This window comes from Acinonyx jubatus, chromosome A1 (genome assembly GCF_027475565.1).
Source record: "Acinonyx jubatus isolate Ajub_Pintada_27869175 chromosome A1, VMU_Ajub_asm_v1.0, whole genome shotgun sequence".
NCBI classification, from domain to species: Eukaryota; Metazoa; Chordata; class Mammalia; order Carnivora; family Felidae; genus Acinonyx; species Acinonyx jubatus.
In genome coordinates, this window is record NC_069380.1 from 14011089 (window position 1) to 14037904 (window position 26816).

General features: G+C 35.3%; 1 protein-coding gene across 11 annotated transcripts in view; it reads left to right on the top strand.

Moving 5' to 3' along the window:
• NBEA (neurobeachin) overlaps positions 1 to 26816 on the top strand; it is a 676718-nt gene that overhangs the window by 318267 nt on the left and 331635 nt on the right. For all 11 annotated transcript variants that reach the window (XM_053214308.1, XM_053214315.1, XM_053214324.1 and 8 more), the window contains 2 exons: positions 5805 to 5866; positions 25796 to 25860. In XM_053214308.1, coding sequence (XP_053070283.1) covers positions 5805 to 5866; positions 25796 to 25860 — 127 coding nt within the window. The remainder of the gene's footprint in view (positions 1 to 5804; positions 5867 to 25795; positions 25861 to 26816) is intronic.

Here is a 26816-nt window from a genome sequence, read left to right on the forward strand (position 1 = left end):
AAGCATTTGGTTTGGAAGCCAAAAAAGGACATTGCTATTATGCTGATAGAGATGTGTAAGCATTGCAACAGACATAAACGATAGACACAGATATACATATGGTGTATACAGTGTATACTGTATTTTAGAATGCTTTATAATACACTGTGAAAACTGCATGGAACAGAGACTTTCAAAGAAATTAGCAGCTGTGGACCACTGAAGCTAAAACAAGTGAAGCATAGCGAGCCTATTCAATTCCTTTCAAGGTCTGTAGTTTTTATTCCACATTTGTTACTAAAATGAAACTATTTCAACCATTTCAGTGTCCCTCAATCTCTACTAATTTCGGAATTTAAGAAAGTTAAAATCATTAGAAAGTTATTTAAAAACTAAATATTCCTGGGAAGACTTGATTTTTAAAACTCAAATTATCAGAATAGTCATGTCTGTTAGATGGAAAATTAATTTGGATATTTTATTATGAGGAGAAATAAAAAACTAGATTTTAAAACTACTGGTAGGAACTCTTCTAAAAATTACATAATTATGTTTTCTTTAACACCAGGCTCTCTGCCTGACTTCTTTATATCTGGTTTGTCAGAGTTAGAACATCTATACTTAAAAAACATACACTCCTAAAACTCAACATTAATTTTTTGCCTATATTTCTAATTTTGTCCAGGATGAAACTCGGCACTTTCTTTCCACATATCTGCTGCTTCATTTGTTATCTGTAGCTCAGGTAAAGTCTTCACCACTCACACTTTCATTGCTCCTGTACCCTGCTGTTTAACCTCCTACCCTATTGTCTGAAATACTGTCTCGTCTCATTCCAAAATGACTTTCACATCTGCCTCTATTTGCTTTGTCACTGCCTTCAGCTCAGGCTCACATTGTCTTGACTGGACTCCACAGTTGTGGATTTCTGCCTCTACCACTTACAGAAAGGGATCTTCCCAAAATAGATGGTATTCTGTCTTCCCTCTGCTTAGAATCCTTCAGGGGCTCCCTGTTGACACTAGGAATACATACCATATATGGTCCTGCTTCCTCAATCTCTCTCTCTCTCTCTCTCTCTCTCTCTCTCTCTCTCTCTCTCTCTCTCTCTCTGTCTTCATTTCCACTTGCTGCCTTCCATCCTTTGCACAAGGCAACATAATACTCCAACCCCATTTTACTATCTAGTTCTTGTTTCTTTCTACCTCTAATATTTCTGTCGCCTCAGATGACTTTCCCTTCTTTCCTTTTTTTGCCTAGATAAGCATGACATCTTCCAAATGACATAGTGCATGCCCTGTAAATTCTCAGCACAGTTGCTCACTACCTTTCTGTGCTTCTAACACTTTGTACTTTCTGTCTACCTCCTAGGATTCTATACATGATTATGTATAGGAACACTGATACCGCTTAAAAGATGAGTCCCACCTATGAGTGTGATTCCTTGCTGGAGTGTGGTTCCTTGCTTATCACTGTAAGGCTTCACACCCCTTACCTCCCACTGTGAGGAACATCCTGCCAGAGAGAGAATTCCTCCATACTATTCTGAAGCTAAGGGTTCTTTTAATTTGATCTAATTCTACAGATACATGAAATCAGACTCACAGATTGACGCAGAAGAGTCTGACAGCTCTGTATTAAAACAGCATCACTGGACCTTTCAGTATACCTTGAGTTAAAGAAAGATAGCTTTCTCCCAAAGGTCAAACTTTTAACTTTCCATTCATCTTACATTTTAATGGGGTTTGGTGGGGTGTTTTGTTTTGTTTTGTTTTGTTTTGTTTTGTTGTTTATGGTAGGGAAGTGGAGTTCTGAAAATAAAGCTGACTTCTAACCCCTAATAAGTGGGAACCCAAAAGAACTGCCAGTGTTTTGGATGGTGGTCTACTCAGATCTTTTCATTCTTTACTTCCTGCATCTGGGCCACCTCAAATTTGTCCATCCAATTAATCTTCTCAAGTGCTTCTATGTTAGCCACTCAGCTGACTTTATCTTTCAACAGTATAGTTCACAATATATTCAAAAGCTATTACTAGACAGTTTTCTTCACTGTTGAGTATCTCCTTTACATACATATTGATTTTCTTCACTCCAGGTGTTAATTTTATACTGGTAATTTGTATGGTATACAGTATTGGATTAGTAATTCTAGTCAGAATATTCTGGTGAATGTATATTTGCTGGTGAAAATAGTCTAGTAACTGGCCAATACTTCTAACTAGATTTTTGTTGGAGAGGCGCATGTGTACAGCTCTTTTGGGGGCTACCTCCCTGAGACGGTGGGAAAAGTGATCAGAGAATCGGAATACATACCTTAGCCTTAGTAACATTTCCCCAATTTTGTATCTTGCTCTACATTCTTTCTCTTTCAAAAACATTTGTAATTTTACTGCTTTAAATCTTTACTTATGTTTGGGGACACCTGGGTGGCTCAGTCAGATAAGCATCTGACTTCGGCTCAGGTCATGATCTCACTGTGAGTTCGAGCCCCACGTCGGGCTCTGTGCTGACGGCTCGGAGCCTGGAGCCTGCTTCGGATTCTGTGTCTCACTCTCTCTCTGCCCCTCCCCTGCTCACGCTTTGTCTCTCTCTGTCTCAAAAATAAATAAAACATTAAAAAAATAAATAAATAAATTTTTATTTACGTTTGAATTTTACCCTAGGCCTCAGTCCCACTTTCAAATGCCTCCTATACTCTACTCATCCTTCCCCTAGGCAATAAAGGTCTTTCAGATTTATTTTTGTTCCCTTTCCCCTCTGTGCTTTTGCTAAATATAATGCTTTTTCCCCCACGTCTGACTAACATATGCTGCCTTCTCCAAGGAAGCTGTCAAAATCATCCCAGTTGGAATCAACCATTATAACCTTTCTCATATCCACATATTGCCATCCTAGTCATGTTGAATTATTTACGTAACTCTGCAGAAGACATTAAATGGGCTTTCAAGTTAGGTGACTTGAATTCAGGTTTCAGCTCCACTACTTACTAAGGGAAACTCCTTGGGCCAGTCACTGAATCTTCATATTTTATCTATCATATGAGGTAATAATAACTAAATCAAAGAGTTGTTAAGAGAATCAGATGAGATAGCAAATATATAAAAAATGATTTGTAAATGACAAAGCTCCTGGTAAATGTTAGATAATCTTAGATGTGAATTAAAAACTTGGGGCATATGGGAAGGTATAGATAATGTCTTAATTCCTCAATGCTAACACTGTACTGTGCTCCTATGAGTAGATGCCAAATGAGTCGTTTTGATTATGAATTTCTTGCCAGGTACAAAAAGGATAAAATCAACCTGTTTGAAATATATACTTATAAAATATCTGCCTTATGCTTATACAACCTGAGTTCTTTATAGCATCACTAGATAAATATGGCTTTCTTGAGCTTATGATTAAAGTTATAAAAAACCATGTTTATTCCTACATCTTAAACTTTCAGGTATGGATACTTTTTAATTTAGAAAGTGTGCAAGGATAGAGTGTCATCAGACATTGCTTGTATTTTTAGTATCTGTAATGAAAAACATTGGAGTTAGCCTATTTGTTATAGTAATACTAGAAATAGTTCCAACCAAAGTGATTGTATAGAATTGGAAGGCTGATAAGTTTTCCAGAATTGACTCTGCTTGTGTTCTCATTGTCAAAGTTGGATGTTTTCTTCCTTTAAAAGAGAATCCATTAGTTCCTTCTGTTCAAAACCAATTAGACAAAACACATTAATAAAGTTGTGAGGCTTTATGGAGTTGAAATCCCAATGGCCGTCCTGATTGCAAATTGCAGTGTGGCTATGCTGTTGATTTGTTGTTATGTCCTTTGAACAAGGCATTGATGGGACATTTTTTTATTTTTCCTTATGTCAGAATTTGTAAAAATTGTGAACATTCTTGTAATATAGAAGTCTTTTAGAAGCTCCTTTAAAGAATGAGTCTGAGAAATTAATGCAATTGCATATTTTTCCCAATTTTTACTTTAAGTTGTTATGTATTTAAAAAATTATATGCAAAATAAATATATTTTGAATAATTGAATAATTCTTTTTATAGGTATCTTTTATATAGCTTGCAGTCTAAAATCTAAACTGATATGGAGTACATATCATAATTATGATTGTTTTGCTGTGCATAGTCCTTTGGCCTTTTACTTAGTTTTGTCAGTTTCAAATAGTTGAGTAGTCAACAGGTGATAAATGTCCCATTAATCTTTTTGACTCTCTAGCTCCTGAGCATGAGAATTGCTGATCAATTACAGCAATTGTCTCTTAAATGAGCTTTTCACATCTGCCTCTTATTTCATTAGTTAACTGTCTGCCCAAAGATCTGATAAGATGGAATACTAGTGCCTTTTTACAGCTTTTTCTGTCATGTGTACAATAAGGATAGTCTTGTTAGCAGAGTGGGCACAGAAGGGTATTTATCCACTACCTACAATAAATATACATGCTACAGCCTAGAAGGCATTTGAGACTGTTTATTGAAATCACCTTAAGAAGAAAAAGCTGGCTCCACCTCAACTTTCCATTTAGCAACAACTAATGTAAGACCATGGCATTTCCTACTATATACAATGCTTTTACAGATTACTTTTGTGCTCATATGAAAAGAAAAAACAAACCTATTTTTTTAAAAAGCAAAAATATTTTAAAACCCTTTTTTTTAATTAAGAAGCATCATGATTACATACTCTCAACCCAAGATGGTTATTAATTCTTAGTTATATCTTCCTCTATTGCTGACACTTTTAAAAAACTACCAATCATGATCTGCTTTCTAATTATATGTTATTCAGCATGATCCTTTTGATTGGAAAAAGTCTTGATGAATAATTAGTGTTTAAATTGTTTGTGGGAAGAATATTTTCCTGCCTGTAGAATGAGTATAGTAATAGTATGTAACAGAGTAAAAAATGAGAATTAAAGGGCTCCTGGGTGGCTTGGTCAGTTAAGCGTCCAACTCTTGATTTTGGCTCATGTCCTATCTTAGGTTCCTAGGATCAAGCCCCACAGCAGGCTCCATGCTGAAGGCAAAGAGCCTGTTTGGGATTCTCTCTCTGCCACTCCCCTGACTCATGCTCACATGTGCTCGCTCTCTTTCTCTCAATAAGTAAACTTAAAAAACTAAAAAAAAAAAAAATTAAAAAAAGAAATGAGAATTAAATGAGCTATGTATATAAGGCACTTAACACAGTACCCAGCACATAGTAAGTGATCAATGAATAGTAGCCATTACTATGTACAAATTATATACCATTTCATTCTTTTCTCTACTGATGACTGTTCAGAGACTTTGGAAACACAACAGTGGAAGATTTTATAAACATAGCTTAATGTGATACTTGTGTGTGAAGTTCATTTTTTAAAATATTTTAAAAACATTTAACAACTGACAACCGAGGGAGTGTTATTATTTGTAAATTATTTTAATTTTGTGTTTTTAGAAGAAAATTTAGGCGGATCTTCACTGATTATTGTCCTTTGTTCTAGAGACAGTCACATAGCAAATGTCTTTGGAATAAAAGTAGCTCTAACAAGCTCACCAGTTTCAATAACTACCCTGTACCTTGTTTAAATATGAGAAATGCCTTGACCAAATAAATAACCCAAGCATGAAGAAGTCAATTTTTTTAGTATTTTTTTATAACTTCTTGAATATCTGAATGTTTTAAAATTGTCATAAAAACTATGTGAATGTTTCCATTTGTTTTATTTTAGGAGTTCTATTTTAAAGAAAGTTTTGATAAGTTAAAATCATGTAATTAATTAACTCGGAATGATGATTTCTACCATGGAGATTCATTGTTTCAACCTTTCTTCATTGCAGGCCTCGTTTGTATGAAGTCCAGCACGTCTGTGGTTGAACTCGTTATGCTGCTTTGTTCTCAGGTAGGAAATCTCATTCACTGGATTGCATTAAACTCCATGAGGATTTTTAGTCATAGAATGCATATGCATATATTTGTATTTGTTTATATATATTTAAAACTTCCATCTCTTATAGATGACGAAAATAATTTATATTAAGATATTTTTATGTAGATGATCGTACTGTGTGAATATTGATATAGTCTCCCTCTCCCTTCTTCCACACACTTTAGCTATCTTATTCTTTCCCACCATCCCTATCCTTCTATTGTCTCCTATCTGGAAATATATGTGTGTGTGTGTGTGTGTGTGTGTGTGTGTGTGTGTGTGTGTAATTTGTTATAGATTTTTGATACCCTTCTTTACATGTCTCCATTTAAAAATGGTATAGTAGAATTTATAGTTTTGACATTTATTGTTAAATGATTTCTTCTATTAGATTAGAGATAATGAAAGCAAAGCCTTTTCATACAATAGCGGAGTATAAAATATAGCTTATTAGTGAATGGCCTTTGATACAATACCTTGTGGCTTTCCTTTTTTTTAAGGTAATTTGTATATTTCAGGATACATTCCAAAAATCTACTTGTGCTATTTATCTTTAATAATCAGATTCAAAAATACAATTTATAGTTTTGGGGTTTTCTTTCTTCTTAGCATGTATAAGAAATTAAAATACATGTATTACATTTTTCTAATAACTAAAATTAGGGACCCAGTGGTCTGTCTTATCAGCTCAGTCAAGTCTCCGAGTGATCCTGATTTTCATATAAGTATTAAATATTTTGTATTACGAGAACAAGAAAAACAGCTTATGTGTGTTTGTAATAAGTAGTTATTACATTTATCCCTAGTTTCCTCAATAGAAAGAAAAATACATCTAAACTCTTTCTAGTTACTGACCTTGAGGTCCGTCTGAAGCTGCAGCTAACTCCCAAATAAACAACAATATGGCTTCAATATTTAAAGGATCACCTTTAAAATATTAGCAAAAACAAAACAACCAAGACTTACCTATTGATTTCCAGTCTTTAGGTTTATTTTCTTGAAGAATATATTCATAGGGAAACCATTAGGTCCATTTCTCCCTTTTCAGCCAGGAAGAATATGAAGAATAAAGAAAACAGCATCTCTGGCAGGAGTTCATTTGCAGGGCATTTGAAAATTGTTACCTATTGCCAGAGTCCTGAGTTCAAGAGACATTCGGAGAGATCCGGACCTTTTAGGTTCTTGATGATGCACATGTATTAAAAAAAAAAGAAGAAGAAGAAAAAAGCTTTTGTGGGAAAAAAAAGTACCTTAAAATTCCGTCTTCTTTAGCTCTGGGTTTTACTGCAGTTCAGAGAAATAAAGAAGAATGTAGCATTAGGGTCTAGTGTCTTTGATGGCCTCATCATCTAATCATAGGTTTAACATTACTCATTTGCTGGCTCCAGGAATTCCTGCCATTAAGGGCCCTAGAGATGAAACTTTGCCTCAGATATTGATTGAAAGGAAGAGTGAGAAATTTAAGCACTCTGTGCAGTGCACTTTCCTTCAGTGTTTCAGCAAAGCAATATTATAAACATGTCTCTCAGTTTGATTTTTAAGTTGAATTTTTTAAATAATTCAGAGTATATTTAAATATTTCAAGTGGTTAATTGATTAAATATACTTCATTTAAGTGACTACAAAATGTATGTTTGTAAAAAATAGTTCCCATCATTCTGTTATTTGTTAAACTGAAATGCTGCTTTCCATAAAATATTTTTAAAGAAATAATGAGTAATAATCTTACTTTAATACAGTTGAGGTAGGATGAGTTTATTATAATACTGTGAAATTAGCTTATGAAACCATCTTTATAGATCATTAATTTTTCCATGGATGTGTAAAATCTTGGTTTTAAGGACACTCACAAAAATAGACATGCCTTTAAAATTTCTTTTAATCTGTCATTTTTCTCTACTACTCAAATTCAAGATGATCTATGTCCTGTTTTCATCCATTAGCAGGACAACCATAGCAGTAGCAGATTTCTGATAAAGGAAAATAATTACAGTTAATGATGCTCTGGAGCTTGCTGGGCCTAACACTCTCCAAAGCTGGGTTCTCTTCTACAGGCCTTAATGCGTCTCTTGGACAATGGAGCTGATCCCTGTAGAATTAGCAAAGTTTGTAGGGCTGTCTTTGTGCCAGGGCAGTGCTGAGGAATCTTTAAAGCTACAGAGTTCTGAGTTGTCTTTTTGTTTTATCTTACAGTCAGCTTTTTATAAATATTTATGGCTCTATGTTGTTATGATTTATTATAAGTTTGATGGTAGTTATGTTATTAAAATTCCAACACAAATGGAATTTTTCTGTTTATTTATTTGCTTAAAATGTGTTTTTCTTTTTCCAAATTTAGATAAACTATTGAAGGATAAAATTTTGTTTGGAGAGACTAGGTAGCTAAGGATTGAAAAAGGAAAAGAAAAGGCAATCTTTCTCTCAATATTTGTTTTTCTTTCATTTGTGACAACACATTAGTTACTTTAATTTTTATGCTTTTCATTTCGGAAATTTCATGTTAACAACTATTACTAAAGATATCAGTTTTTCTTTTCTTCTTATCTGAGCTCCTGAACAAACTTACTATTGCCACTGGTTTGTGTGCAAAATATGGTCTAAATTTACATGAGATCGTATTACAAGTGTCTGAAGGTACTTGTCAAGGATAATTCAGTTCATATGGACAGCCTTTTAAACTCCAAGGGACATGCCATCCAGTCTACTCCCCAGTGGAATTTTAGGTCTCTGTCGAGAACATATTTTTACTTTTAAGAAGCTATTAGCATTATCATTGTATTGCATTTATTGTTCCACAAATACCCAAATGTTTCTTACAATATTTTGCATAGCTTTCCTTCCCATGCATACCTGACGACACAAGAGTACATTTTAAGAATTAACTCTTTGTTCTTCTTCCCTTTCAATGTGTATTAAAGTTGCGCCTTAGTAGTATCTTTTTAAAAATAATTGGTTTCTTGTCGTTTAGAAGTAAAATGAACTGAAATAAAATAAGTCAAATAATTAATATATTTTGTTTTAACAAAATCACTGCTTAATCAGTTAAATGTAGTGTTTCCTAGTGTTCTTCAGGATATCACAGGTCTGACACTGTCTTCTGTCAACTTTTTTTTTTAATGCTTTACAATTACATTTGTTTGAGGTGCTCTATGTCATTCTATATATGTACCTTAATTTTCTATTACATTATTCTGAGTGTATTGTGTTCCCTGATGAATAGCAGATTTAGTTTTCAAGTAAACTTTTTTAGGTACTATAATAGTTTCTAATTATTTCCAGATTTTTTTTTTAGGAAGTCTCCATCAGAGGTACTCCAGGAAAAACTGAGTGATGTTATCCCGTAGGATTTCTTTAAGTTTTTCTAAGTAAAGCTTAGCAGATGTCATTGCATTTTTCTGTGCCTTATCTTTCAATAGAAAACGTTTTATAAATTGAGAAACTTTTATGTACAAAGTAATGTCTCTCAGTATTCAAGTACTTTCTGACTTGAAGTACTGATTAAGCAAAATGCATGCTTAGTAAATCATTTTTATTCTCATTAGAAATCCCAAAACGTATACGTAACATAAAATAGAAGTCAGCCTTGCAAGTTTCTTTAGAATCTGTGTATGAAGTTACTAACATGAATTATTTTGTGGTTTTGTTTGCCTTTTTTTTTTCTAAATATTTCATATAGTTAAATAAAAAGGAAGTTAGTGACTTCACTGATGTGATCAAGGCTCAGACCCAGGACTTCTAAACACAGCACTTAACAAAAGAACCACAACTGAGGAACAGTCTTCCTTTTTCAGATGATTTGGTATTTGAACTTCTAAAATTTTCATTTTTTCTCCAATTTGATACAGTTTATTCAGATGGTACAAAGGGAAAAGACATACTTTTCTTCCAACTATAATAAACCAAAGATAGAGGTAAAAACACAGATGAGATGAATATGGAAAGCTAGTAGTGCATACTCGTTCATGAGTGCCCACTATTGAAAACATTTGGGGTGTGTATAGTAAGATGATAAATGTAAGAAAACTTGGGATGGACTAGATTTTTTTCAGTGTTGTTGGTTTTTTGTTTTTTGGTTTTTTTTTTGTGGGGGGGGAGCAGCAGAGAGAGGGAGACAGAATCCCAGGCCGGCTCTGCGTGCGGTCAGCACAGAGCCCAGCGTGGGGCTGGCTCTCACGAACCGTTGACATCATGACCTGAGCCGAAATCAAGAATCAGATGGTTAACAGACTGAGCCACCCAGTCACCCCTGGATTCGATTTTTAAAAAGCATCTTCAGAAATAGGAAATCCTAGTTTTCTGATGAAATTGTGTCATAATTATTTATTTAGTGACTGCTTTTTTATATTAGCCTTGTGCTGGTTACTGAAGATTTATTGGTAACATCCTTCCATTTCTTAATGTGGTCTGGTGTTATCTGTGAAACTTGCCTGTTATGTAGCTGAGTTTGAACTCAATGATGAGTAAAAAAAATTGTAGTATGATATATTTTTTTAAAATTTTATTTATTTATTTGTATTTTTGAGAGAGAAAGAGTGCAAGCAGGGGAGGGCCAGAGAGAGGGGAGACACAGAATCTGAAGCTCTGGGCTCTGAGCTGTCAGCACAGAGCCCAATATGGGACCCAAACTCATGAAGCATGAGATCATGACCTGAGCCAAAGTCAGAAGCTTAACCAAGTGAGCCGCCCAGACTTAGAGCACACTCTAAGCCTTTTATGCTTTAGACCACACTCCAGCTTAGAGCTGTGACGTGCTTAGAGCACACTCCAGCCTCATTTTAAGTACATCAGAAATTAAGTAACCACACAATAGGTTTATTTGGGTTTAATTTGTCACGTAGGGAGTTACCTATTTCCAGGCAGTATATGAAACAATGTTTCCTCAAGGGTAGTTTTTAATATAAAGTGTTATTGTATGTTAATAGCATAGAATTGAAGTCGATAAGAACTTTCTAACTTGTGATTAGTATTGAGTAGTTCCTGGTGTTTGCGTTTATAAGTTCTGCCTCAGCGTTTAGGAGAAATAAAGCCTCTGTTTCATTCCTGAATATCTCACAAATCCCTGCCTTTTTCTCTGGACAGTGCTTGGCCCCAACTTCTATCTGTGGCATAACATCCTCTCAAAGTTAAAGGGGCAAATTAGTCATTAAAGTTTTTTGAAATTGCCCAGAGCATACCCTCTTTCTCGCCATAAAGTTTGTAATATGTCTTAAGTAGAAATAAAAGTTTAGCAGGAAATTGCACATGTGATGATGCATGAAGATTACTGTCAACTTGAGTCATAATAAAGTTATTAGAAAATATGGAGAAGATTTATAGTAAAAATATAGACATTTGGAAAAAAAGTATTTCCATTTAATGTATCTTGGGGAGAATGCCTACTGCACAAATGCAACAGACTCAGTCTGTTATTTACCCAACTATTATGGCATCCCTCTGTGAAAATTTCATCCAAGATTTAAAGAACATACAATTCAAATTACTTTTGATTATTTCCATGTGGTCTTTTATTATTGATTTACTCAACTCCTAGAAAAGTTAGGAGGTATAATGAACATTGAGTCTATCAGTTTTATGTCATAAAATATTTATTTTCCAAGCTACCTATAATATATGTAATGCTTGTGCATGATATAAATACTTTCATCCTTGTATATTAATTAACTCATATCCAACACAAATTGTAAACTGAAGAAAATGATGAATAAACAGAAGTTCTGAGCTCCGCTGTATGTAAATGGTAAAATATAAGAGAAACAACAGCCCTTTTTCTCATGTCTGAATTCTTATAGTTTTACTAAAAACAGGACAAAAAGAAATCTGTAAGCCTTGTCCACCCATACAATAATCCTTGGGAGCTATAATTTCTGTAGGAGAGGAGAAAGAATATAGCATATTCTGAGGTAGACGGATTTCCCTGGGTCACTGATAGACCACCTCCCTGACCTAGAACCCCTTCCCATACTTTGCCACAATATCCACCCCTTTCCTTTCTTTCTAGCTATTTTGGCATGTTTGTTTTCCCCCGTGTCTATTTTTCTATGTTTATGTTTTATAAATTCTTCAGACACATTACCACAACTTTGAAAAATAGCAACAATAATGTGGATGCATTCCACAGTCCTACCGCTATTACACATTCTCTTGATTTTAGGTGGTTTGTTTGTTGTTGTTTTACTTTTGTCCAATGTATACTTCAACATACTTTATTTTTAATAGCTATTATGTGATAAGTAATTGTGTCCTCTTTTACTTTCATTGTTTAAATAATTTCAGACTCACGGTAAGTTGCAAAAATAGTACCTAGAGTTCCACGTGCCCTTCCCACAGCATTATTCGCCCTTCACTGTTTTTTACATGCATTCATTTGTGCATGTGTATATAGATCAAAGCAATTTCATTTCTTGTAATGGTGTAACTACTGACATTATCAAACTACAGGATTATTAGTGTTACTTCATATCTTCCCAGTTAATTCAAACTTCTCTTTCATGAAGCTTCTTGTTCATGATTATGTGGTTCTAATCACTCCATCATTCCCTTTAGCATTTGAAATACATACATCTAGATAGTAAATACAGGTGCCTGTTTACATGTTTTAATTAAATGCTCTTACATTTGATATACGCATGCTTTTCTTTATCCAGTTCATTGGAATTTCCTTTTGGATAAGCATTATGTTCAGTATTTCCTTTCTTTTCTAAGCATTCCATACAGCCAGTGGAAAAAATTAGTTATGTATAGTGTCATCAGTATATTTATGTAAAATCTATGGAGAGTATTTTAAATTATAGAATGTTTGAAATTATTCAAAAGGAGAGACTTCTTAAGGATGCTGCAAAGCCTTAAAAGTCTTCCAAGGTTACTCTATGGATGTTAATCCACTTCAATTACACTACAAATTTACACCATAACAAAGTTCATTTTATATTTCTGTTCACCATTATGTCATCCATGCTTCGCAAACTAACACATAATATATATATATTTATTGTTACTTACTGAATTAATGCATGACTAGAAAGAAAACACAGTCCCCAAGATGATTTGATTGATACACTTTTATTGTGGTAAAACAGAAAGAACATAAAATGTGCTTTTTAACTATTTTTAAATGTGCAGTTCAGTTGCATTAATTACATTCACCGTCTTGGATAGCCATTACCATTATTTATTTCCAAGAATTTTCAGCATCCCAAACAAAAACTCTGTGTCCATATCTCTCTCCCCCCAGACTCTGGTCCCTCTAATTCACTTTTTATCTTTATGATTTGCCTATTCTCAGTATTTTATGTAAGTGGAATTCCTTTATGTCTGGTTTATTTCACTCAGCATAATGTTTTCAAGGTTCATTCATGTTGTAACGTATCTCAGAACTCCATTTTTTTTATGGTTGAATGATAAATACTCCATTCTATTTACAGACCCATGTTTTCTTTATCCATTAATCTGTTGATGGACACGTGGCTTGTTTATACCTACTTACTATTATGAATAATGCTGCCGGGTTAACATTGGTCTACAAGTATCTATTTGAGTTTCTATTTTCAATTCTTTTAAGCATATACAATTCTTGAGGAGAATTGTTGAGTTGTGTGGTAATTCTGTTTAGCTTTTTGAGAAATTTCCAGTTTTCCAGGATGACTCACTTTTTCCATTTCCATGAGGAATCAACAAGTGTTCCAGTATCTCCATATCCTCTCTGACACTTGTTATTTTCTATTTTTGTTGTTGTTGTTTGAATGTGTTGCTGTTGTTTTAATTATGGTCATCCTAGTGAGTAAGAAGTGGTATTTCATTCTTGTTTTGATGTGCATTTTCCTAATGACTAATGATGTTGAGCATCTTTTCATGCATCTGTTGGCAATTTGTATCTTCTTTGGAGAAATGGCTATTCACATCCTTTTTCATTTCCTAATTGAGTTTTTTTTTGGGGGGGTTGGTGTTTTTTTTTTTTTTAACATTTATTCATTTTTGAGAGACAAAGAGAAAAAGAGCATGAGCAGGAGAAGGGCAGAGAAAGACACAGAATCTGAAGCAGGCTCCAGGCTCTGAGAAGTCAGCACAGAACCCAACGCAAGGCTCAAACCCACGAACCATGAAATCATGACCTGAGCCAACATCGGATGCTTAACCAACTGAGCCACCCCGGTGCCCCCTAATTGACGTTTTTTGTTTTTTGTTGTTTTTGGTTAAGTTTTAGGTGTTTTTTTTATTCTGGATATAAAATCCTTGTCAAGTATATGATTTGGAAATATTTTTTTTCCTATTCTCTGGGTTATTTTCATTCTCTTGATACTGATTTTGGTACACAAAAGTTTTTAATCATGTCCACTTTGTCTATTTTTGTCCAATTGTTTCTTAAACTTTTGCTATCATATTTTAGACCCAAGGCCAAATCCAAGGTCATGCAGATTTTCCCCTATATTTTCCTCTAATAGTTTTAGTTCCTCAATTTAGGTCTTTGATCCATTTTGAGTTAATTTTTGTATATAATGTGAAGTAGGGATTTAACTGCATTCTTTTGGATGTGGATATCCAGTTTTCCAAGTACCATTTATTGAGAGACCATTCTCTTTCCATTGAATGGTCTTGGTACCCTTGTTGAAAATCAATTAACCGTAGATGCCAAGATGATATTAATTCAAAAGTAGTTCCTGGGGCACAGGGGTGGCTCAGTCATTGCGCGTCCAGCTTCGGCTCGGGTCACAATCTCATGGCTTGTGAGTTCAAGACCCGCATCGGGCTCTGTGCTGACAGCTTGGAGCCAGAAGCCTGCTTTGGATTCTGTGTCTCCCTCTGAGACTCTGCCTCTCTCCCACTTGCTCTGCCTGTCTATCTCTCTCTCTCTCTCAAAAATAAATAAACATTAAAAAAATTAAGATTATAATTCATAAGTAGTTCCTGTACATTAAAAGAAAAACAATTTTAGGATATTAGAAGGTTAAATGAAACTTCCCCTCACCTCATATTTTCACTACCCAGGAGTGATAACAGCTAATCATTGAATGAATATTCATTCAAACTAGATTTCTATACATAAATGCAAAGTTACTTCTCTTGTTATTAGTGTAAGCAGAAATTGGTCTTATAGCAGTGATGGCTTATAAATTGCTTTCCCAGTTGGTACTCTAGAGAGCAGCACTGTGTGATAAAAATGTAATGTGAATCATGTACAATTAAAATTTTTCTAATTACCACATTTAAAAAGGTAAACAAGATAGGTGAGATTAATTTTAATAATATATTTTATTTCACCTAAATATCATTTCAACATGTGATCCATATAAAAATAATTAATGAGCTATTTTACATTCCTGTTTTTATACTGTCTTTCAAATCAGATAGGTGTGTGTGTGTGTGTGTGTATGTGCGTGTGTCTGATATATATATGTGTGTATGTGTCTGTCTGTCATATGTGTATTTACTTGTAGACTCTTTTTTTTATTGTTTTTAAATTATTTTGATGACCTTGTTACTACCCGGTGTTAATTATAATGACGAGAAAATTTTATTCACAAGTAACAGTTACTGAGGGAGCCAGGTTTACAAGTCTTTGTTCTTGTTCAGAAGTCCAAACACCACACAGGTTTATCAATTATTTAAAATTAATCAGGTATGGGACACCTGGTGAGTCAGTCGGTTAAGCATCTGACTCCTTATTTCAGCTCCGGTCATGATCTCACCCATATCAGGTTCTGCACTGACAGAGAGGAGTCTGCTTGGTACTCTCTCTCTCCCCCTCTTTCTCTGCCCCTCCCTGGCTCACATGAGCACTCTGTCTCTCTCTTTCTCAAAAATAAATAAATATTTTTTTAAAAAATTAATCAGGTATATAATTTATACTTAGAACACATATTAGTTCATCCAGCTACATTTCAAGTACTTCTAATAGCCACATATGAGTATAGATGCTATATTGGTCTCCACAGCTTTTCCTCCCATATATGAATATCTGTGCTTCTTTTTGTAATGTTAATATAGTCCAAAAATAGAACAAGTTGTTCCAGAATCCCAGAAATATTATAAGTCTTCAAGCAAATATCAGCGAATTGTGTGTAAAACATTCTTAGAGTGGGTTAAAAATTATGATATCTAAATCTCTACAACACTAACATTCTTGTACTGGCTTATACACCTATTGCTACGTGATTATTTATGAAAAATATAAACTAATGTAACTGTACATGATTGCACTTTATGCCAGTGAAGCACACCAGGGTCTTAGCATTCAAGATTTAACATTGAAAGTTCCTTCTATTCTTCAGTAGTAACATGGGTAACTGGCATAGTGTCATTTATTGTTTTGCCAGGGCATGAGTTGAGACCATGTGTGCTACTAATTTGGTATGTGGGAATGAATTCGCCAAGCAGTAACACAGCATCAACATCTCAATACAGTGTGGTTGTTTTCTATTTACTCTGGAAAATAAGGCAATTTTATAATGAACTTTTGTTGTGGGATATAGTATGAGCCTAGGTGGTAGTCACAAAACATAACTAAATACAAAGGTCTTGAAATGTACATCTTGAGAAATATCAAATGTCTATTGTATTATTAGGTTATTTATGAGCGTTTTTTGAGAAGCTACGTATGTATAGTAGCTTAATAATACTCAGCACTTTTGTGCTGCAGTTGAGTACAGTCTAGAGCTCTTATGCTAATGGTATAATTTTCTTCATATTTATATTTTACTGTATACTCTTCCTAAGTTATGATGTTTTGAGAGTCAGTCTACTGATACACTGATTCTTAGCCCTAGAAAAATATGACATTCAAAGATGATCCTCAAAAAAGTGATCTCAACAGTATAGTATAACTTAAAAAATAGTAGTGCATCTAGCCATGTCTCAGACACATGGTAAGCTCTCAGGAAACGAATTTTTCTGAAGAAATATTTACCTTTGTAAATCATGGAAATTATAGAAGGATAGTCACTGTTATTTCATTGATTATAGTCCAGTACAGGATTTTGTTTTATTGTCAAATATTATTTTTATTTTGTTTTATTTCTTTAATGTTCATTTAAAAAAATTTTTTTAACATTTATTTATTTTTGAGACAGAGAGAGACATAGCATGAATGGGGGAGGGTCAGAGAGAGGGAGACACAGAATCTGAAACAGGCTCCAGGCTCTGAGCTGTCAGCACAGAGCCCGACTCAGGGCTTGAACTCAGGGACCGTGAGATCATGACCTGCACCGAAGTCGGCCGCTCAACTGACTGAGCCACCCAGGCGCCCCAAATGTTCATTTTTGAGAGAGAGACAAAGTAGAAGTGGGGAGGGGCAGAGACAGAGGGGGACTGAAGCAGACTGGAGAGAGAATCTGAAGCAGGCTCCAGACTCTGCCTTGTCAGCACAGAGCCAATCGTGGGACTTGAACTTATGAACCGGGAGAACATGACCTGAGTCGAAGTCGGATGCTTAACCCACTGAGCCACCCAGGCGCCCCTATTGTCAAGTTTTAAAAGTTATTATTCTATCAAACTAAAGTTCTTCAAAACCACATTAGTATTAAATCTTAAAGTGCATATTTGAATGTGATAAACCCTAACTTTTTTAATGTTGCATATGTTTTAAATTTAAATTTAATTTTTTTTAATTAAAAGCACAACTCTGAAAGTTTATTTAAAGAATCCTAGTCTAGCTTTTACCCTTCTCCTATCTAAATAGAAAATATGAAACATTTCCTCTATTTTCATATTTTTTTAAAGTTTATGTGTTTTGAGAGAGAGAGAGGGAGAGAGAGAGAGACGTGGAGAGGTGCAGAGAGAGAGAGAATCTCAAGCAGTCTCCACACTGTCAGTGCAGAGCCCAGTGCAAGGTTTCAACTCATGAACCGTGAGATCATGACCTGAGCCCAAACCAAGAGTCGAACACGTAACTGACTGAGCCACCCAAATCCCCCTATTTTTTTATTTAATAAAGTTATCATTTCTTGATATCTTTCTGATTGTTTCTAGTAGCATATGTGTTCTCACCAAGGAAGAAATATCTTCAGCAACTTAACATAGCATATAAATGTGTTTGTTTATTGTATATATTTAGTTATAGAAAAAATACTGTTTAAAAAATATCTTATAAAACAACCTAGATTATTTTTCATTATAAATACAAACACAAGTATGTGTGTGTGTATGTGTGTGTATATATCTATCTATATATATATGCATAAGAATATTTGTAATAAAAAGCGGTGTTAAATTTATTTACATAATTTAATGATCTACTAGGATCCTGGGAAACTTATACTTATTTATATTTACATTTACATTTACATTTACATTTACATTTATATTTATATTTATATTTATATTTATATTTATATTTATATGAAACACCAACTTTTAGTAACCAATTGGATCTATTTCCACATTGCCTAATGGTTTTTCTATGGCTGAATTTCATATCAATAATCTCTTTGAGATTGATTATTCTTTTCTTATATCCGATTTTTCCTATATGCTTTAGTGGGATGTTCATAAAAATAAGCAATGAAAATGAAAACAAAAGATACATTGAATACTTGCATATTTATTTTCATTAGTTCATTTTTGTATTCATTGAAAACATTAGTTATATCTGGTTTTATTTATTATATACAGTATGTTTTTACTTCAATCCTTTTACTTACTAATTTCTCCAACTTACTGCACAGAATTTATAAGCACACTTGTTATAATGAACATTCACAAGGAAAATATTTGAGGCACATAACCTACTTCTTTTCCTGGCAATTAATGATAAGTAGACATTAAGGATATAAAAGCAAAAAAATCAATTCTGGAGTTCCTGAAGACAAGATTTCAACTTAACCCTCCTTTTTTTACCATGAAATATTTTCAAAGATTTTGAGATGGATTGAGTCTCTAAGGACATTAAGTTGGTTCACCTAATTGTATACAAAGCAAAAGGAAATGAGAAATGTGAATTGAGCTGACATAGAGGAGGAAAAACCGTTGGGGGGAAAATATATGTCCTGGGTCTGAGATTTCTACTAGGTCATCTAACTACCATGAAGTGATTGTTGAAGAGAACATAGGGATTTCATTGTCATCCTTCTGGAACCTATTTGTCTTCAAAGTGTTTAGTTTCAAAGGATCCTTAACTTGATATCCAATTCTCTGAAAAAGTCCTTCATCTTGAGGAAATTTTATGCATCCATATAGAAGAGTTAAAAAATTATGACAAAACTGTCTACAGACTTGGCATCTCTCTGCAGGCATTCAAACCCAGTTTAGTATGTTTCCCATGAAGACAAAAATTTGATGCCGATGTTTAATTTACACCTTTTCTTATAGATGTTCATTTTTTTCCAACTTGAATGAATGCATGTGTGCGTGTTTTCTCAAATGGCAGAAAACTTTCTGGAATGATTCGTAGACACAATTTGAAAATACACTTTTTTCCTGTCATTGCCAAAAGATTGTCTTTGTTGAAATGACAATAGATTATTACCCCTTTGTATACATTCTCATGTGTCCGTTTCCCTTGTTTTAAGTAATTTCTCTAAGTCTACATGTCAGAGAGAATTGTTAGAAAGCTAGGACAGCGATTAAAGTGTCTTCCCTGTCCGGCTCTCACCCATTCATCAACTCTCAATGTAGTTTATGCCTCAGCCATCACAACAAACACAGAGTTCCTCTCTATGCTAGGTACTCTACTTGTGAGCCTCTCAATATTTTACCTAATTATTCTTTTGAAACTCCTAGAATCGGTTACATGGTAATGCACATTTAAGAAACACTTTTTAAAATGCAGAACCAAATGTGCATCAGTGTTAAAGAATAGGACCATTGCCTAGCCTCTATCATTACTCACATTTTTTTACACAGTCACTAGAAGTTAACGTTTGAGTCCTACAAAAATACCATGTGGGAGAATGAAATGCCATGTCAGAACTGGAAAGGACCTTAGTTACGGTGTTATTTTAGGGATGTGAATACTTCAGTAATTATGGTGTAAGTTATGATGTAATTATGATACAATAATATACTATTTATGAGAAGGAAATTTAAATAAGTGAACAGTCTGAAGGAAAAAAATATATATTACCTCATGACTAAATTACTCCACGCTGGGAAGTTAGGTACTTTGAGGTTTGTATTGTGCAGTCTTTTTGGGAGAGAGAGATGACCTAAGACAGTGGTTGTCAACACTGACTTTACATCAAAATAATTTGGGAAGCTTTAAAATAATACCAATGCCTGGGCCCTGTCATTGGAGATTATTGTCTTATAATTGGTACTTTTTAACAACTCCCCCGTTGATTCTTCTGTACAGCCAGATTGAGAACCATACATTGAAGGGATACCCTTAATTTGGGAGGATTAAGTTCAGTTCGACAACAAAAGTACATTGAGTATGTACAGTATGCCAGGCATTTGTACTTAATATCCCAGGGCACCTGGGTGGTTCAGTCGGTTGAGCGTCCGACTTTGGCTCAGGTCGTGATCTCATAGTTCGTGAGTTCGAGCCCCACATTGGGCTCGCTCCTGTCCGTGTCGAGCCTGCATCAGATCCTCTGTCCCCTTCTCTCTGCCCCTTGCCCACTTACACTCTCTTTCTCTCAAAAATAAACATTAAAAAAAAAGATCCTCCCTTTCATTAACAAACTTATGATGTAATAGGGAGATATATGTGTGAGTATATTACTACAAAATATAAATATATTTCAGAGGGAATATTTTCTGATTAATGAAAGTATTAAGCAGTGAGAAAATAATGATCTAGGCTTGATCCCATTTCCAAAGTTTTAAGATTATCATTTCTTGTACACACTTTTGGGATTTATTACATTACCAACATAAACTGTTGTTACAAGTTATACTTTTCTTGGAGAATACTTTTCCCTTCACATTCCAGTTTTTTCTTTGCATTTACACATTTTTGTTTACTATTCAGTACTGAGTATGATATTTTACTGAGGTTGTAAAGAGTTTGGAATTTTCAAAGATGCCCAAATAATTATTTGTGCTATTTTATAACTGTCATTCAGAAATTATTAAACGAGCTTTAAAAACCATATTCAAGCCTGATGATTTCTGAGATAAAATATACTTTATCTTCTGAGGAATATTTTGTTGTCCCTTTTTCTCTCATTTAGTTTTTTTCTTCTCATTTGAAAGAAAGAAACCTGTGTTTATGAGATGCCTTATGAGATGTAGAGAGGAACACAGGCAATGGACGTGAAGCTTGAGCAAGAAATTCATCTTTGGTTTTTAAGCCCCTGAGATTCGGGGGCTGTCACAATGTAATCTTGTCTCTCCTGTGGGAGAGATGCCCTCATTTTTGGCAGAGTAAACCATTACTAGGTTCTTTAAAGAGAGTGGATGAAAAGCAAATATTTATTTGTGCCTGTCTGAAAATGTGACTCACCTATCCTCATATGTTATTGATACTTTGGGTAGATATTGTGCCCTGAATGTTCTCCATAACTGCGCAAGCATTTCCTTTTCTTCTCTTTTCTGGATTTGCTACTGAGAAGTTTAGTTTGATTCTTATTCTTGATTCTTTGTATTTTTTTTCCTGTTAGCCTTTTTCTTAACCCTCGTGTTAAGGAAAATGTTATGATGATGTGCCTTGCTAGGGGTTTTATGTCATGTACTTCATTCCTGGGAGCAATTTTATTTTTTTTATTTTTATTTATTTTTTTTCAATATATGAAATTTATTGTCCAATTGGTTTCCATACAACACCCAGTGCTCCTCCCAAAAGGTGCCCTCCTCAATACCCATCACCCACCCTCCCCTCCCTCCCACCCCCCATCAACCCTCAGTTTGTTCTCCGTTTTTAAGAGTCTCTTATGCTTTGGCTCTCCCTGGGAGCAAATTTAAATTTATCTGATTTAAACGAAATCCTCTCTTCCATGGTCCCCATCCACTCTTTCTAGACTTCCTACTCAGTAGGCCTTTCAGTTGGAGAGCCTCCAGTTTCCTTATTTCTTTACTTTTGTTGGTGCTGTTACGGTTTTTGCATCCCTTTATCCTTTTGTTGGCACCTTATCTTTTTTTTCTGTTTTCTGGGGGGGAGATGTTTGCAACTTTGTCTTTTAAGCCTTCTTTTTTTGATGCTTGCAATGTCTTCACATCCCTTAACCGTGTAATTACAGACTCATTTTTCTGTTTCTTCCCTGCCTTTCATTTTCCAAGGTTGTTGTTGTTGTTGCTGTTGTTGTGTTCTTGTTGTTGTTGTTATTGTTCCTGGTATCTCGTTTGTACTCTTGTCTTGGTCTGGGTCTTTCTTGTCGAGTTGCCAACTCGAGATCATGGCTTCAACAGTGATAGCAGAAGTGTCGGCCGCGGCTCTTCCGCGAGCTCTAGCACCAGCTCCGGCACCTGTGGAGTTCGGGAGAGCAACTGAACAAGCTGTAGGGCCTCACACAGCTCTGGGACCCCTTCCAGCCCCAGAGCTGAAGGCAGTGCCCGCTCTAGAACTAGAAGCAGCTCCAGACCCGCTCCAGGACACAGCTCGAGCCAGCCCCGGGGATAAAGGCAGTGCCATCGTGCACTGCAGCACTGGCTCCAGCAGCAGTTCCAGAGCCGGGGCCGGTTTCAGAACAGGTCCCAGCGGCGGCTCTGGAGCCACAGCCAGCGTCTGCACCAGGTGCAGTGGTAGAGCTAGGGCTGGCTGCCGAGCTACAGCCAGCTCCAACAGGAGCTCTTGCTCCCACTCCGCACTTCACGCCAGTTCCGGCTCTAGCTCCAGAGTCACGAGCAACTCCAGCTCCGGAGTCCTCTGCATCACCAGTTTTCACACCAGGTCTGGCAACAGTGCGAGACTTAGAGTCAGCCCAGAACTAGAGCCAGTCCAACAACCAGCTCTCTCACTGCAGTCTGAGCATCGGCTCTAGAGCTGGATCTAGCTCCACACCGAGTGCCAACTCTGGTACCATACCACCACTGGCATCACAGATAGAGTCAGCTCCAGAGGGAGAGCCCGCGTAGGCTCCAACTCCCGTGCCAGCCCCGGGCTACAGCCAGCGCCAGCTCTCGCTTTCCATCCCCTCCCTTGGGATGGCATCTTTTTGTCTTTTCTACTTTTCAATTTATATTGCATATACTTTGGGGCGTGCTGTATTTTGCGTTTTACAAGTCACGTGCAATAAAACTTAAATTCTTGGTCATCAAAAGGAGAATGATGTTAGTGATTAAAGGGTCTTGTTTGTATCTTTTTGTTTCGTTGAGCCAATGCAACCAGTGAATTATTTTCTTTTAAATAGTGCTATAATAACTTTGCTACTATTCCTAAATTTTGTTAGATCTTTTCTTATCTCTGTTAACTGCTTATTTTTCTGTTTTTTATTTGAAGTTTTTATTTATATTCTAGCTACTTAACATATGGTAAAATTGGTTTCAGAAGTAGAATTTAGTGATTCATCACTTACATACAACAGTCAGTGCTCATCACAAGTGCCCTCCTTAATACCCAACACCTATGTAACTCACCCCCACACCCACCTCCCTCCATCAACCCTCAGTTTGTTCTCTCTAGTTAAGAGTCTCTTAGGGTTTGTTGGGGCGCCTGCATGGCTCAGTCGGTTGGGCATCCAACTCTTGATTTTGGCTCAGGTCATGATCTCATAGATGTGGGATTCAGCCCTGCATCAGGCTACGTGCTGAGCCTGCTTGGGATTCTCTCTTTCCCCCTCTCTCTGCCCCTCCCTCCCTCACTCACACTTGCTCTCTCCCTCTCTCAAAATAAATAAATAAACATTTTTTTTAAAGAGTCTCATGGTTTGCTTCTCTCTCCCCTTTTTCATTTTAGAAATGCGAATGATTCCCAAAACTCAGCCTAGGTCTTTTGATCCTCTTTCTGTTGATTCTTCTTTAGAGACGTGCCTCTGGTTTGCCTTAATATTTTCATGTAAATAATCTCAAATTCCACATACTATTTGATATGCCATCATGATTCTCAATCCAACAAATATAAACTTAAGCAATCCTATGGTTTTCCTCAAATGTGTTCCATTCTCAGATATTTTCATGAGAATGCCACCATTCTTCCTGCCATTCATGTTAAACACTTAAACCTTATATTCTTCCACGTTGTTACTTTAGCCGTTAAATCCAGTTACTTATCCAGCCCTGGCATCTCTTCTTTGTAATGTCTCTTGTTTTCCATTCACCTGTTCGAAGTACCAGTGTAGGCCTCTATTGCTTCTCTTCCGGAAAGTCACATAAAACAGTCTTCTACCACTTTCTCTTCCTCAAAAATGTCAAATTACTCTTCTAAAACATATTTCTTGCATGAAGCCTTGCAGTGATATATTTTCAGTGTCTTTCTTCATCCTTTAAATTCTAATATCCTTAACTTGGCTAAGACTTATTTGTGCTGCTCCTCTATCAAAGATTGCAGATTAGTGTCTCATGGGCTGAGGCGTCTCACAGATATTTTTTGTTTGATCTTTGATCTGAACAGAGTTTTTAAAACATTTTACTCTGTGATCTTTTAGACACAGTATAATTTGGGATGCATATGTAATACCTGAATATGTACTTTGAAATATCTTCTTGAAAAGTCCCATGCATATTAAAGTTTATGCTGATAAAAGAGCCTTGGTGTACAAACAGTGTCATAAAGAAAATCATGTTTAAGAAGTTGTCTGTAAGAATTTATTCTTCGGAGTGTCATGGTTCTCGCTATATAAGAATCAGTTTTCCCTTTAAGCTAATGCCACAATAAATGTCAAGTATTCCTGAGAAATTTCCACATTTTGTGGGATATCGGCTTGCAATAAATATAGTATATGTAACGGGAATATACAAAATACATAAAAGGATGATGGTAGAAGAAGACATCTTATTAAAACATAGCAAAAAGAGTTCCCTGTAATTGTTCACAATAGAAATGATTGGAAAGTTTTAACAAGCTCTGTAAAGTGCAATAGTGGTCTTATCATTTAGGTGAATTTTTGCTAAAGGTTATGTATGATAGCTAAAATACAGTGGCTTTGCTAAAACCACGTAGCCAACCATAGAGCCATTTAGATCTTTATAAGATCATTATAGTCCCCAGGCTTCCATATCCCAAGTTGTTGATTCTCTCTCCTGGGGAAATGTAGGTTCATGATGTGTTCTTCTTTAATTCCTCACAGATTGACTTACATCAGAAAATACTTATACAGCAAGCGTCTATGTTGGGGGACCGCATTTTTTCCCCAGCATGGGTGCAAAGCTCTAAAAAGGCAGTGTGATGAAGAGTAGAGAGAAGGGCTGACATAAAGACTGCTTTATGTGAAGCTGAATTTGTGGGGAGACAGGTGACTACCTCGGTGTGTAGCACTTTAGTAGTAGGAAAATCATGCAGAAAAATCTGGCTAGAAAATCTGGCTAGATGAGTGATGTGAATGGTCAGTAGGTTTTTTTTTTATATAAAATGTATTAACGAAGTGTTTATTTACAGTACTGTTGAAAAGGATATTACTTTTAATCCAAAAAAGTTGCAATTTTCCAGCTATATGAAAAGCAAAAAAAAAAAAAAAAATCAGTCGACTAAACCAGGATCCATTGAAAAAAAAATTGGTTAAAGCATATTCTAAATATGTCATAGGAAGAGTATAAAGTAAGCAATATACTTTCCTAATCCAGAAACACTGTATAACAATCAGAAATTTATAATGATTACACTGTGGAACTACCAAATTCACAAATATGTTCTCATCTAGATCAGCAAGGAGAGATTACATTTGGATATAGTATTAATGTTTTCTCCTTTTTTTTTTGTTTTTTTACAAATTCAAAAGAATTCATTTGTAAACTTTTCCCCTCTGTACTTTTCAGTCACTTGGAATGCACGTGTAAATAGAACATTTAATCTCCTGATCAATTTAAATATGTTGTATATAGTTCTGATTTTGTTTACGTGCTCATTTTTCTTATACTTGGTTTGGTTTCTCCTTTTAGGAATGGCAAAATTCTATTCAGAAGAATGCAGGGCTTGCATTTATTGAACTCATCAATGAAGGAAGGTAATTAATTTTACAGTTTTTAGATAATTCGTCTGTGTACATTTTATTCCACTAGGCGACTGCTCTCCTACCATCTGTTCTAAAAATGGGTAAGAAAATATATTTTAGTTAAATAATTTATCATACAGGTAATTAATCTTCAAAGGAACAAAGTTTAAGATACTAATCATTTATTTTGGGGTAGGGGAAAGCATGTATGAAATAAAGGAACAGACTTTCTAAGGCTTTTGTGAGATGGAGCCTCATCTTAACTGGGTAGAAAAGTTGTGTAACACAGATCGAGTGAGCCGCTCGGCAAGCCCATCTGCCACTCCATCTGTTTTGAAAGCCATGCTCGGCATTCACTCCCGCAGCCCATCTCCGTTCATGTGAAGGAGTTTTATCTGAACATATCATGTTGTCCGATATCCAACTGAAAATGGGAAGGATATTAATTATGGGAAGAAGCACAGTCAGGTCAGGAATTTATATGTACCATTGTTAAAATGAAGCTGTAAGTAAATTCATGTTTGAGCCCATCATTGTACTCATCACTTTATGATAAACAGTTGTTCACTGTGATTTTTCCAATACTTTATTGGCAGTGGGTACATGAAGATAGATGTAACTGTCACCAGTTTGACATGTATAGCTTCTGTCAGCCAAAGACCTGCATCCTTTACAATTCTTTTCTATGATATAATATATTCATTGGAAAATAGTGACTGAATATTTGGCATAATCTATTTATTTCTTATTTGAAACTGGATTTAATTAAATTGATGATAAGGGGATAACACTTACTGTATATAAAACTTCTCTTTATCAAAGGAGGTGTCATGAAAGGATATTTGACAAGATATTCCTTGAAAATTAATTTATATATGCTGTAGAAACCCATTTAAAAAATTAACTAGGGACACCTGGGTGGCTTAGTCGGTTGAGCATCTGACTCTTGATTTCGGCTCAGGTCATGA